This window comes from Protopterus annectens, chromosome 8.part0 (genome assembly GCF_019279795.1).
Source record: "Protopterus annectens isolate FY-2018-M chromosome 8.part0, PAN1.0, whole genome shotgun sequence".
Classification (NCBI taxonomy): domain Eukaryota; kingdom Metazoa; phylum Chordata; order Ceratodontiformes; family Protopteridae; genus Protopterus; species Protopterus annectens.
This window is the reverse complement of record NC_056741.1, coordinates 1561193787-1561208645: the sequence shown is the minus strand read 5'-3', so window position 1 is coordinate 1561208645 and position 14859 is coordinate 1561193787. Positions and strand designations below refer to the sequence as shown.

Genomic DNA, 14859 nt, shown 5'->3' with positions numbered 1-14859 from the left:
TCACTGCATACATTGACAGTCATACCCCACTTTTAAAGCCGTTCCCTTGGGGACAAAAAAACGATGTTCTCACTCTCCTACTCCCTTAAATTAGACCTCAAGCTGTACCAAGGCTGCCTAGAGCAGGACTTGTAACCAAGGGTGCCCGCAGGCAGGTGCAACAGGGTGCACTTGCACCCCCCTGGAATCAGCTGGCCAGGAGATTAATTTACTTCTAATTAAAAAAAAAAATTAATGTCATTCTTCTTTAAGAACTCCCTTTGCGTCCAGTCGTACAAATGGAGGTGCTTGTGACCTGTTTTCGTCTTTTCCATACATGCGGATGGTTTACGTCTTTATCTTCCGCATTCGCGCATAAAATTTGAATTCTAGATGGGCGCCAGCAGAGATGCCGTGTTGTGTCCAGGAAGAGGGTATTGCAATTAAAATCAGAGCAAGCAAGCTGTTTCAGGAGTAGAGAGGGATTCCACAAAGGTAGGAGGTAGTGCCGTTTAAGTAGTAGAGAGGGATTCCACAAATGTGTGTGTTTGCAATTGCGTGTGTGTGTGTGTGTGTGTGTGTGTGTGTGTATAATGTTACAAACAGGAGATTCATTCAGTGCCTGTTAGCCTGGCGTGAGATGTGCACCAGATAGGCTTCGCTTCTCAGTCTCTTTCCCTCTCTCTCAAGGGAGCACATGAAATGAGCAGCAAATTCCCTCAGTTCCTTTTTCTGACCTTTTCAAATTTCAAGAAAATAAAAAATATGCAAGATAAAGATCAGAGATGCAGTAACTGCTAAATGCCAGAATTCTCATAAAAAAAATTCTTGTTGTACAAGAAGGTTTGATTCTGTCACCCTCCATTTGCCTATTATGTGATTCTGAGCAAGTCACTTACCCAGACAGTGCTCTGGAGTTGCCTGTGAAAAGGGGCAGTTGAGTCCAATGGGTTTACTTGCTTAACAAATAAATGAAAACTGTGACATAGAAGCTTCCTTCTACATGGAGAGTATTAATATCTGTGCCATTACTAAAATTTGATTTACATATCCAGAATTCATATAAAAATTTCAGAATAGTCCTCCTTTCGTTGCTGCAGAGCCAGTGGGATAGGTGGTAGCATTTCAGTCCTTGTAAAAGAACATATAAAACTAGAAGCTAGTCACTGTAAAAGAACACCTAAAAATCAGAAGCCAAGTATAAAACCCAAGACCAGGGCAGGAATCCATAGACAAGTGCTGCATGGCGGAGTAGCGCTAATTTTCTATGGGTTCATGGTATAAACTCTTCCATGTGTCTTACTTTCATCAGTACTTAACTTCTACCCTTATACACTCAAAGTAAAACTAATATATTTTATGCCTTTTGTAGAATTAAATCTGCTCTGCCAGTAATGCTCATCTCAAAAATAGAATTTTAGACTGAAATTCTATAATTTACTGTTAATTGCTATCAATCTGCATGACAAATTGTATTCTGTCTACAGAGATATGTATGCTTATGTTAACTGTAAAATACTACTAATGTTTGAATTTTCATTACAGCCTATATAATATTTAGATATAACTGTTAAATCCTTTATGTCAGCATTGTTTTTGGAGCTTTTCTTCCAGGGTCTCCACTGAAAATGGGTTCCTGACCCAGTCGGACTTTCCTGGTCACCAAATGTCAGTAAGTAAATAAATAAACAGCCACATAACTAATCATATGTGTTAGATGCTGAACAGCTTTGTAAGTCTAAGTAAAAGACTTCATAATTAAAAAGACGTGTTATGTTAATGTGAGGAATGGTACTTGGCTGCTTGGAATCTGATCAGCTTTACAACAGATGTATGACAGATATGATATACGGTACAAGGAAGGCAGACTAATGTGGCAAAATTAATGCATGCTAACATGTGCATTGTAGCACAATATAGATGCATCTCATCCTCATCTGGTACAAGAAGGGCAGCGTAGCAGCTATCAGGTACGACACTGCAGGCGTGTACAGCAAAAAGTCGATCCTGCTCATCTTATAAATGGAGAAGAAATGGGATAGATAGGAAAGTAATACAAGGGAGAACAGAAAGCAGGGACAGACACAAGGATTACCATAAGGCATAGAAGGGGATTGGGGAAAGAAGGATGATTCATTAAGTATGTATGTATACATGTATTCCTGCATTCATTCTTAGAAAGAGCCCTTTTTCATATATAGGAAATAAGTGTATCAGATGAAACAGAAAGAAGAGCAGACAGCAGGGTCAGGTAGACCAATGTAAACAGACCTAGACAAAAATACAGACACTTGCAGTGGAAAAAACAAAAGGTAGGGAGGACAGCAGATAAGCACAGACATATAGGGGATGTACAGGGGATGGACAAGTGATAGTGGTCAAGGCTGGAAAATTTAAAAGGAATGTAGAAAGACACATAAGGGATGGAAAACATCAAGATGGGGATAGGGTAGCGTCCTTGCACAGTTGTATGCCAGGCATTGCTCACTTGGGTGGATAATATTATAGGATCAAAGGAAGTTACTAGGCTATTGGCCCTGAGACCCTTATAAGCCCAGGCAAGAGTTTAGCCCATGTTTAGACAAGTCAGCACCCAAAGCCCCTGTCCAGCAGAGACACAGGTAAAATCCCAGGGATGCATTTTCTGTTTCCCATCTAGTTATCCAGGTTGCACTTATAAAGGGATAATGAGGTACTCTGCTTGACGTGGAGAGGGTGTCTATTCCACAGATGGGGGAGTCTCTGGGATACAAATCTGTCCCACCAACAAGTCCTATTGATGTCACAGACCAGGTTGAGGTCACGCATGCGTGTTACTCGGGTGGAGTTTGACTTGCGGATATGCAGCAGTCCCATCAAGGCAGGGTCTGAGATTGCTTTGTATGCCAGACAGGGGTCACATCTGAGGAGTCTGCATGAAACTGAGTAGAGGGACAGGGCTTTTAACCTATCTGTGTTGAGGCCCTGGATTCTCCTGTTGAGGAACCTCTGTGTGGTTTCTTCAGCTGCTGCTTGTGCTTTGTAAAGTACATGCCGAAGAGGACATTGTACTCAGTAATTGCCCTTATAAGAAAAGAATACAGGGATGTTATGACCTCCTTGTCCCTGGATGAGATACCCTTACTTATGAGGTGGGCCATGTAGAAAGCTTTCCATACAACGGAAGCAACATGATGGTCAAAAGTCAGGTTGCTATCAACCTGGGTGCCCAAATCCCTCACGACTGATTGCATGCTTAGGACATTGTTATTAATGTGATAATATGTGGTGACGTCACTTTCCCCAAAGGGGATAATGATGCATTTTTTGGCATTCAGTCTGAGGCCATGTTTCTGGCACCAGTCATTTGTTTGGGTGAGAACCTCTTGGAGGACGTCAACATCACTTGTGGAATTGATAACCGCTCTCAGCTTGCAGTCATCAGCAAACTTGGTCAGCCACAGCCCACTGGTTTTGGCCTGTATCTCAAAGAAGTATATCACAAATAACAGAGGCCCCAAGACCAATCCCTTGGGGTATGCCGCTCATTTCAGGTCTACTGCTTGAGGTGGCATCCCCTATTTTGATTAGGTGGATTCTATCAGTGAGCCAGTTTACTACCCATCTGGTAACATACGGAATGATGCCTAGTTGCGAGAGTTTATCTATTATGCTTGAGTGGGGAATAGTGTCAAAGGCTTTGGCCAGGTCACGGTAGGTGGTGTGCACCATCTTCCTCTTGTCCAGTGCTTTGGTGACTGTCTCAAAGTCAACCAGATTTAACAGACATGACCTCCCCTTGACAATGCCAAACTGTGTGGGGTCGAGTGTTTGGAGGTTGGCAATGTCCCTGTTAATGAGGTCCATGATAACCCATTCCATGGTCTTGCAGATCAGGCTAGTTAGGCTGTCGGGGCTATAATTTCCCAGATCGGTGGACACTCTACCTTTGTGTAAAGGGATGACAGTGGCAGTCCTCCACTCAGCTGGGACAAAGCCGGTACTCAGGCTTTGGTTGAATAGGGTGCCTAATGGTGCTGCAAGTTCATGCCTGAGTTCATGTAGGATGCAGCCGGTGATGTTTTCAGGTCCCATGGAGGCTGTAATTTTTGCCTTTGAGAGGGCAGTGAGGACATGTTCCCCTAGAGAAAAGGGGAGGGGGCAGGTACTGAGGATGTCCTGATTTACTGATGGGGGGACAGAGGGGTGAAGTTTTTGCTGAATCTGTCAGCCAGTAGGTTGGCTATATCTACAGCATTTGTGTATGTGGTGTCCTTGACCACCAGTTATGAACAGATCTGGGTGCTTCCTTTGAGATTGCGGACATATGTGAAGAAGGCCTTATGATTGTCTCTAGTAGATGTGGTCAATTTGGAGTCTAAGTTGGCTTTACAGGATTTCACTAGTGCTCTTATTTGCTTGTTCAGGCTAAGGAGAGATTGCTTCCAATTGGGCACCTGCTCCTTCTTGGTCCTAGACTGCAATTTTTTCTTTTTGTTATATACTTTATTGCATATGTCCACCAGACAGGTTTACTCTTCCTTGCGGAGGATTATTTTGTCCTGTTGGATATTCCTGATTCCATGCATCTTTATAAATGCTCGTATAGTACTTTGGTATATGGATATTGGTGCCAGTTCCTACAGAGGGGAAGGAGGCTGTGAAACTGTTTATACCATTCCTCAGGAGATTGTAATCAGCTTTGGAGAAGTTTTTTTGTTTGACCCTAGCTAGAGGGGGTCAGGGGAGATGGTGACTTTGAAAGTGACTGCTTTATGGTTGGATCTTGCCAGGGAGGATGATACTGTAGGGGATGCTGCAGTGGTTACTCATGTTGGTTAATACCAAGTCCAAGATATTATCACCTCTTGTTGGGGTATTGACTAGCTGTTCCAAAGCATTTGCATTGATAAAATCGAGGAATCTCTGGGCATTTGTGTTCTGGCATGAGTAATTTTTCTAATCTATGGTTGGGTAGTTAAAGTCACCCAAAATCAGGGTAAAAGGTTGAATCATGATAGATTTGAAGAGGTGTAGATAGGTGGAGTGGGCATCTTGAGTCAAATTTGGGGGCTTGTAGCTAGCTATGATTTGAATAGGAGTCTTGTCAGTGGTTAACTGCACCTGGAGTGTCTCCTGTGTGTCATAATAAATAAATAAATAAAAAAATATATATACACACACATATATATATATATATATATATCCCTATCACAACACTGACACGCCACAAAGCCGACACCCAAAACACCGACACCAAAAGACCGACAACGCACAAAACCGAACACCATAACACCGACACCCAAAACGTAAACTACACATTACACACAACTATACATGCACTAACCTTAAACAAAACCCTAACCCTAAGGTCCGACACAACTGCACACTTACCCTACCCGCACCCTAACCCTAACTCACTTAACCCACCCCTAAACCTATAGTCCGTCACTATTGCACACATACCCTACCTGCACCCTAACCCTAACTCACTTAACCCACCCTTAAACATATAGTCCGTCACTATCGCACACTCACCCTACCCGCACCCTAACCCAAACTCACTTAACCCGCCCCTAAAACTACAGTCCCTCACTATCCCACACTTACCTGTCCGCTCCCTAACACTAAATCCCTCACTCTATTGCATACTTACCGAGTCGCGCTCACACCTTCCCATGTCGGTGTTCCGTCCGTCAGGATCTCACCTTGTCGATCATCTGCGTCGTCGGTCTTCTCGTCTCCTTCTTTAGAGTGTCGGCCTTCTGGCGTGTCGGTGTACTGAAGGGGACCCATATATATATATATATATATATATATATATATATATATATATATATATATATATATATATATATATATATATATATATATATATATATATATATGTATATATATGTATATATGCATATATATAATATATATTGAAACTCCACTTCCTTTGGCTTTGCTGCCCACAGTTTGGGGTCTGAATGTATGATAGGTTGAGAAATCAGGTAAGTCTGGGTTGCTCTTCGCAGCTTTGAATCAGGTTTCTGTGACTGCACAGATGTCAGCATCTTCCAGGGTTAAGAATGCTTGCAATAAGTGCAGTTTCATGTTTAGACTCCTAGCGTTTAGCAGCATGACCTTTAATTTGCATTTTGTTGAAATGTTTTATGTTGTTAGCATCAACCTCATGACTTTTCCTAAAAAAGGCACTATAGGGGAGACAAGGGTCTTTGCCAGAAGCCTGAAGCCCAAGTGGGACAGATGCAGGCCATCTCTAGCAAAGCATTGTTGTCTGTTGATCATATATTCCCAGGCTGACAGGTACTGGATCCCCCTGGAATGACACCAGAAACTAAGCCAATTGTTAAAATCAATCATTTTCTGTTTGTATCGAGGCATCATTCTGGGTGACAGTAGAATGCTGCTTAAGGCTAGGGTCATACCTGCCTGGGACACATATTCAGCGAGCTCAATCATGTCTCTCTTCAAATAGTCTAGGATGGTACATCTCAAGTCGTTCACGCCAACATGGACTATGATAGAGTCATAACAGTACTTGTTGTTGAGAGACATGAGTGCATATGTGACATGGCAGATTCTGACACCTGACAAATAACTAACCGTGACTTTCTCCTTATCCAGCCTGGTGAGAGGCACATCTTTGTGTCTCACAATGGAGTCTCAAATGACTAATATGTTGGGTTTATGGTTAGGCCTTAGTGGTTGTGAGACACAGGTGTGTGGAATATGCATGGTATTTGGTGTGGAGGGTTGTGGAGTTGGTGTGTTTTTGCCTCTGACGTCTCCTTTGTTTGGGTTTGTTTATGTTGAGAACCTTGTCCTTTGCATATGTTGGTGTGTGTTGTGTAGTTGTGGGTGGTGTTTGAGGTGTGCTGATTGTACTGACAACCTTCTCAGTGCCAGATATACTGGCATGTGAGGGAGAGAACATACACTCTAGGTTCTTAATGTAATTACATCTCTCATAAATTGTGTCCTTGGGTGGTAGCAGTAGATGGTTGTCCATATACATGAGGCAGTTGCTACACTGTCTCAGGATGCCCATACCAACCAGGCTAGCGGCAGAAACCATAGGAAATTGTCCATGCATATTTGTCAGAATCTGAGGGAGAAAGGCCAGGGAGACCTAAGGGGTAGGCCTAAAGCCCAAGTGCTTAAACCAAAACTAAGAGGCTTAGAATAACACTTACAATTTCAACAGGCTATAAACACGCAGTAATAAATGCAACAGAAAAGATGTAATTGAACACTTTAGAGAACATGTAGCAGCGAGTAGCAGAAGAAAAAAGATGAAGTAATAGAGTAGGAGGAGGAAACACAAATAGTGTATAAGCAGCTGAATAAAGTGTTTTTTTTTGTTGTTTTTTTTTTGCATTATATTTTTGGTCTGTTCCTCATAAAAATTCTGTTTTTGACAAATCACTGGGATGAGCCAAGGATTAAAGTTACTAAATAAATGACATGCATTTGAGTTTCAGACTTGATATCCTTCAGAAAATATATTCTAACACAAATCCTGTTATTCTAGCAACTTTCTAAGTGTGTGTGTGTGTGTGTGTGTGTGTGTGTGTGTGTGTGTGTGTGTGTGTGTGTGTGTGTGTGTGTGTCAGAGAGGGAGAGAGAAATGCCCTAGTTAGATCTAGCAGGTGGAATTTATTGTCAAGTGCATTTTCAAGGAATTGTGAGCTTCAAGGGGAGCAAAGGTTACTGCCGCTCATGCTGAGTCTGCTTAAAATGTACAACTGTTTTGTTTAGCAAATGGTATCATTATTGTGGTATATAATTTTAAAGCAGTGTTAACACAGCAGGTAGCATACTTGCATCTTGATGCAAAGGGCTGTAGGTTCTAGTCCTACAGCATGTACATTTGTATTTTAAGGGGGTATAGTACTGCAGCGTCCTTAGTATGTCCTCCTTTGGATGAGACACCTAATAACTATGAACCTGTTTTTCAGCTTGCCACTCATTCCCTATTGCAATATACCAGCTTACCATTTCTTTTAATGTAACCTAGGCAATTTATTCTTCAAGGGCAACAGGCACTGAATTTGTAAATGAAACACTGAAATATAAAGTTTTTTCTAGCAAAAACCTCTTCATTGGTTTCAGATCTCTTTAATGTGGAATTATTCATATGACTTTTACTTCTGCAGAGATTCTGCATATTGATTGATATTGATGGATTGTATGACAGAAGTTTGAGTGGCCCTTTATGGTTGAAATGTTCTGAATTGGGCAGGTTGTCATTATTGGTTCATATGATTTGTTTCATTGCTTAAAGGAAAAATGCTCAGAACTATACATTTTAAACACACTCTAACAAGTGGTGCTGTATTATACAAGGGATATAATTAAATTATTATGTAGTATAATTAATACAGTCAGGAAGGTGAATCAAAGAACTTTTGCATGGTTCTAAAAATGTGTGCAAGGAGCCTGTGATTTGGAAACAGGCCAAAGGTAAACTTACCCTGCCACTGACCAGATGCATGTTCGTTGAATGTGGGTTTTGATGCTGTTTCAGTGAATGTGGGTTTCAAAGGTAGAGAAGTTTTAATTCTAAGTCTGTTTTCATTGCAAGACTATTGCTTTGTTTAGGTTTACTAAATGTCTACCAGTGTTTGTGCTATAAAATTTGAATAAAAGTTGTAAATGAAATCCAGATATCTGTAATCATTGTAGAAGTAAAGCATAAAACAGTATGCACACTGAGAGATTTGAACAGTGTCTATGACAAATGGGGAGAAATAGCCAAGTAATGGGACAATGGAATGGCTGCGTGGGTGGGGATGGGGCTGAGTGGGTGGGGGCAGCAGAGGGGGGTGGAGCTTGGGTTTGCACCCCCCTCCCTGCAAAAAATCCTGCGGGCTCCCTTGCTTGTAACTCCATATAATCACAGTAAAAGATTTTGCATGCATGCAAATACCTTTATGTATTGTTGCCTCAGAGCCTGAGTTATGTCTGAAAAGGATTCCGGGATCAGTCCATCCTTCCGGTCAACAAATCCATAAATAAATGAAAATAATCAATTTTTTCCTACATTGTGCTAAACTACTGGCTACCCTAGTAGAACCTGATGTCACACTCCTGGGATTCTGAGAGACCTTACATTTTTTTTTTGGTTATAGCAGGCTATCATTTTTAATACAAGTAAATCAAATGTACTGGTGCATAATACAACATACACTGGTACTTGTATCAGGAAGTACCTTTATAATTTAATATGCATTCTCTGTTATACCCTGAGCTAAGTCTTTGTGACACAAGTTAAGTTACAACATGAGTAAGATGAAAATGCTGCAAAAACATACTCTGCGATTGGGAATCTTTGTGTCTGCCAAAGGATCATACATTAGATATGCTTAAAATGGTTTTATATTGAAAAATTCTTTATGTACTTAAGATTTGGATCTTCATTCCTGGCCTTTAGACATGAAGATGATGAGATAGGAGTGTCCGTTACCTTCTGTGGAAGCTTTTAAGCCAGAGAGTCCCTGAATATTTACATTAAAAAATCAAACAAACAGAAGACGGCCCTCCCTTGCATTGAATGAAAATAGCGCAGTGCAGTTCTGTTTTGAAGTCCTTCCTCTATCTATTAAATCGAGACCTGAATCCCCAGATGAAAAGAATATTTTGAGAGAGAGAACCCCTTGGCAAGATCTGTTTAACAGCTGTAAAGTTCCCTATACCAAACAAGTGACATTAAATGCTCATTCCATTAAGATGATATGTATACTGCAAAACCAAACTACACTTCCAGGATTTATAATAATACCTGCAGATACTGATTGGAATTTGGGGAAAAAAATGCAAGCACCCCCAGATTTCAAATTATGGACCTTCTTCCTTTCCCTACAGCTCATATAGCAGAATATTAAATAGAAAATACTACACTAAAAAGAATACTCACACAAGATAATTTTTATCATAGGTCAAATTTTGTGAGAAAGATAGAAATGGACATTTCATTTTACACAGCTAACCATGATTCAGCATTCTGCAACCATCCCAAGAAACAGGAAAGTAATCAAATATTTTGAACAGTAAGCAGAATGTGTCATATTCATCTTGAGTATCATTAATTTTGGACAAGTTAGTACTATTTTTAGACATGCAAGCCACAAATGAGGGTAACTGTCATTATATAAAATGCATAGAGATACCCTCATCTCTTCTAATGAGAATTATTTCAGCAGGCACACAACAATAGACCATTAGGATTTGTAGAAAGATCAATGTTTAAAAGTTTAGCCTTTTATCTGTTTATAGAAGTTTGAGTTTATTTTATAAAATATTTTGAGTAATCATGTGATTTAATTTAAATCAGATAACTTTTATTAATTGTTATATAAGCAGCATGCAACCGTGTATTTTCATAATCTATTAAAATCATTTCTTGACAAAAGTTCTCATTGTGGAAAATACATTTGTGACTAAGTCATCCAGTCACTAGTGCTCATTTTGCACTACATTTGACTAATGAACAAACAATAACCAAAAAAAAACAAAGAAAAGCACCATCAGAACTGATGTAGGCAGGTACATAAAGTAATTTAACACTTTCATCCACCTAATATTGTGGACTTCATCAGGGTAGAGCACTGATCCACATGGACCTTTTTCAGACTCTACTTGGGAGCATTGTCTAGTTGGAACTCTCAAATACTTTGCTCAGGAAATCTGGATAAAGCCAAAATAAAAAAAGGGGGAGGGACAAAAGGTCAAAATCAGAGATAGATTTTAAATATTGGTCTTAATAACTTAGAAAGTTGCTACAATAATAAGTTCTGCATTTGCATGAAAATATTTGAAGTCTGAAAGCCAAATGTCTGTTAGTATTTAGGGACTGCAGTCCTCAACAATTTGACAGAAAACCACAGATTTTATGAAGAACAGACCAAAATCTGAGGTCAAAATCTGGACATTCTGCAAAATTCTGGACAGTTGAGAACTATTACTCATAGCTGGACAGCAGGCAAATGCTGACTGGGGGAATTGGAGCCTGGCTAAGGGAAGCTCCTCCATATCAGATCACAGGCTTCATTTTGGGGTAACTGATGTTGATTTACACCATTAATGCAGAAGTGAGGCTTATTTCTGTGGTAAGTGGTGTTGATTAACACCACTAGTGCAGCAGAGATTTTAACAACCTTATTACACTGGCCAGGATAGTCAATCATGAACAGGGCTTCAAAAATAGGTTTTGTTAAACACCAGTTTAGACTAAGAATTCCTTATTTCAGGCAATACTTCATATGTCAGTTTCCCTAATACGTTTTAATATCCTGAAAGTAAGGGCTCTATAATGAAGTGGGCAAGAATTTATGAATATTATAGTCTGTGACATAAACCCTTAGAACAACAGTTGCTTTTATATTTAGATGAAGCAGTAAATAAACATGTTTTAATGGTTCTGTTTACCTTTTGTAAACATATCAATGTGACATAAGTATCTTCATATCCCACATGAGTTTAATTTTATGGGAACCATTGCTTAAGTGCTTGACTCCCAAATACTTTGAAAACAAGACTAGAACATATTGGTGTAGCAATAAAAAAAATTAAACAGAAAAAACATGTAACATAACACTTTTTTTGAATTAAACATAATTGCTAACAATTAAAATATAAACAAAACTGTCCCAAGAACTAACAAGAGCAAAATGCTCTATAGTTCGATTCTCAGCTAGGATACTTTCACTACTTCCCTGTAAGTTTTCTGCAGATGTTTCAAATACCTCCACCTATCAAAGACATGCAGCTGGCGAATTGCCATTCACTAAGCTGCCCATGTGTGTGTCTACAGTGCACAAATTAGTTCAAGTGTGCATTCTGTGACAGACCTGAGCCCTATGCATAATACGTTTTGATGCCTCGACCCCACTGCTTTTTATTATAAGTTCTGGTATTACTGTGACCTGGAAATGGAAAAAGCAGGTTATCTGTAAATTTGTGTGTGTGTGTGTGTGTGTATAAATAAATGCATATTATATATAGCTATATGTGTGTGTGTGTGTGTGTGTGTGTGTGTGTGTGTGTGTGTGTGTGTGTGTAATAAGCACATGCATGAATGGGCGTGCCTTCACTGAAGGTTGGGTGTCAGACTGGCAACTCGGCACCATAAAAAAAAAATCTTCTGCCAATCATTAGCGGACCGGAGTTCCTCTGTGGCGATCCCTAACCGGGAAAAGCCAAAAAGACAAACAACGAAAACAAACTTGTACATAATGTAAATATTTTATAATTTGTTTTAATATACCACTTTTCTAGTAACTAAATATTCAATAATTATACTTCTGTAATTGTACTACAGCAATCCATTTTTATTGTACTGTTGTACCCAGGTTGTAGATTAAAAAGGTCAGCAGATCAGTCCACCTACCCAGTCACAATTTGTAAAACAGAAATAAAATAAAGTAAATAAGTAAAATGTATAGAACTCCCTATACCAGACATATACAATACATGAATCACATATCATGCCTAAGTCAATTAGTGATTAAGTGATATGTCTAACCCACATTTAGAGAAACAATTTTAACTAGTATGTTTTACACAGATGATGAGAATGCTGGCACTTACAGCAGATGACGCTCTCTCACTGCAGTAGAATCCTGCTTCACAAAAGCCGCTAGGCTCAGTAAGACCAGTACTTGAACAATACATTCCGCTGCTGCAAGGGATACAATCCTTCTTTGACTTGAGGCCTCCCCAGTTACTGTAGGTACCTTGTTCACAGGGCTGTGGACTAGAGGCTCCTTCCACACAATAAAATCCCTTAAAGATTAACCAGTATGCAGTTAACATACAACTTACTTTTTCATTTTTATTTTACCTTTTAATTTTATATGAAAAGCATTTTAAATAATGACAACACACACACACAAACTTACTACTGTTTCTTTTCTCTTCACAGATAATATAGTATGTATAACAACAAATGGATGTCAAGCAGTCCCTGGGATTTAGGGAAAAAAAAACGTTCTGCCAACAGTGAGAAAATGCAGTTCAGAGAACAGCTTATGCTTCCTTTACACAAACTGAGGTTGATAAGGTTTTACAAAGTTAAGGGTGGCATATAAAGGTTCTCACCTGCTTGACTTAGAGTATCGATAAGCAGTGTCCATAAATGTTTTTCCCTCAAAACCTGAATATGGTCGACACAGTTCTCACACCTCTCACCACAAAATAAAAGCCTTTATAACCAAATTAAATCACATTGCTGGGAATATCACTATACTACCTGCAAATAAACTCAGTGCTCATCAGTTACAGGTAGGGTCTCCTTTTGCTAAACTCCTTACTAAATGAGAATTACGATCCTCATTAAAGATCAAGCGCAATGAAAAAGTCTTACCTGGCCCAGTTTTTGCACTGATGCTGCCTTTGTACATTTGATGATGCCACGTTCAATTCAAAAAAGCTTCCAAACTATTAAATTTTAAATAAACGAACAAAAACAACAAACACGCATATAAGGGTAATATTTGATGAATCTAACTATTTTCAGTTATATCTGTGATGTCCGGATAATATCATATCGAACTGTCACCAGTAATGTGATGTCCCCTACTATCCTGAGTCAGTAACTAAGGAACTGCAATCCTCCCTTCTGACTCCCACTGAGACCGTCACTTAAACAGAAGAGTAATATCTCACAATTTTCCTGTAAGAGCACAACAGGAACATGTTGTATAACCTGGGACTTGACTGTATATTTCTATCCACTCCTAATGTAACTCCTTATTACACACTCCAGAGCAATGTGTCCCAGTTTAAGACCTCCGATACACTCACACGTAAATAAATTGAATCTCACGCATCCAAACTCTTCTGGGAAAGCCTGACACAGATTTCCAACTCTGCCCCTTCCCCTAGATGATACGATAAAATGCTGCCACCAATCGGAGTTTCTACATGCCCTTTCAAAGGGGTGTCCAATTATTAAAATTAGTTATTAAAACAAATGGTAGCAAATGACCTAAAGCAGCCAGGCTTTTGGAGGGGCCTGGGAATTATCAAAGCAGGTATAAGCACTCTCAAATCTCTAAAGAATACACTAATTGGTCAGCCACAATTTAGGATAAAAAATGTTTAATAATGAGCAAATTATTAGAAATATAAAACAGTAATTTCAATAAACAAATTTAGTCACTAGAAAAATTAATACTGAAGGACAGAAATCTAACATTTAGAAAAACTCTTGACTAATTTATCTATAATTTTCCAGCTGAAGAACACTGTTCCTGATCTAACCTAAATATCACAACAGAGCAAAGGCAGGCTTACAGTTTTTGGTGAGTCCTTTGGGTATCCACTGCTCAGTACAACTGTGAACCGAACTGTACAATTACTGTGAACTCAACTGCATACAACTGAACAACTACTACAGCTGACTTCATCTGTCTTCAGCAGGTTCTTTTATAGACTAGGTTAACTGTCTCAACTGTCCCAGTTCTTATTTTCATTTCACTGTTTGAAAATCAAACAGCTGTTTATTAAAGTTCCTTCCTATCTTTCAGTCTGTGGAAGAAAATACAGAACAACTAGAAACATTCTGATGACATCATCTGTACATCTGCTGACGCTGAAACAGTTTGCATTTAGAATCTCCTGCACAAACGTGCACCGTTAGACATGTAACAGAACACACTCTTCAACCTTTTTTTAAACATCCTATACAAACAAAGCATTAATCAACATGCAAAAACTTATTTAAAATATCATAGCTAGTCATGCTGGTATATAATTCACTGGTTAATTTGAAATTGTTACAAAACTTCAGCCAGACATGCTAGCACAGGTTGTCTAATTTTTTCAAAATATCCATTAAGTATTACCACTGTCTGGGTGTCCTATGTTTGAGTTTGTATTTTTAGTGTTTGA

The 14859-nt window shown here is 39.2% G+C and overlaps 1 protein-coding gene across 1 annotated transcript in view; it reads right to left on the bottom strand.

The window, feature by feature from the left end:
- The window catches only part of LOC122809546 (neurogenic locus notch homolog protein 1-like), a 2715638-nt gene that overhangs the window by 495187 nt on the left and 2205592 nt on the right, over positions 1–14859 (bottom strand). Inside the window, exon 18 of the mRNA XM_044081127.1 lies at positions 12556–12750. Within this exon, the coding sequence (XP_043937062.1) occupies positions 12556–12750 (195 nt within the window). The remainder of the gene's footprint in view (positions 1–12555; positions 12751–14859) is intronic.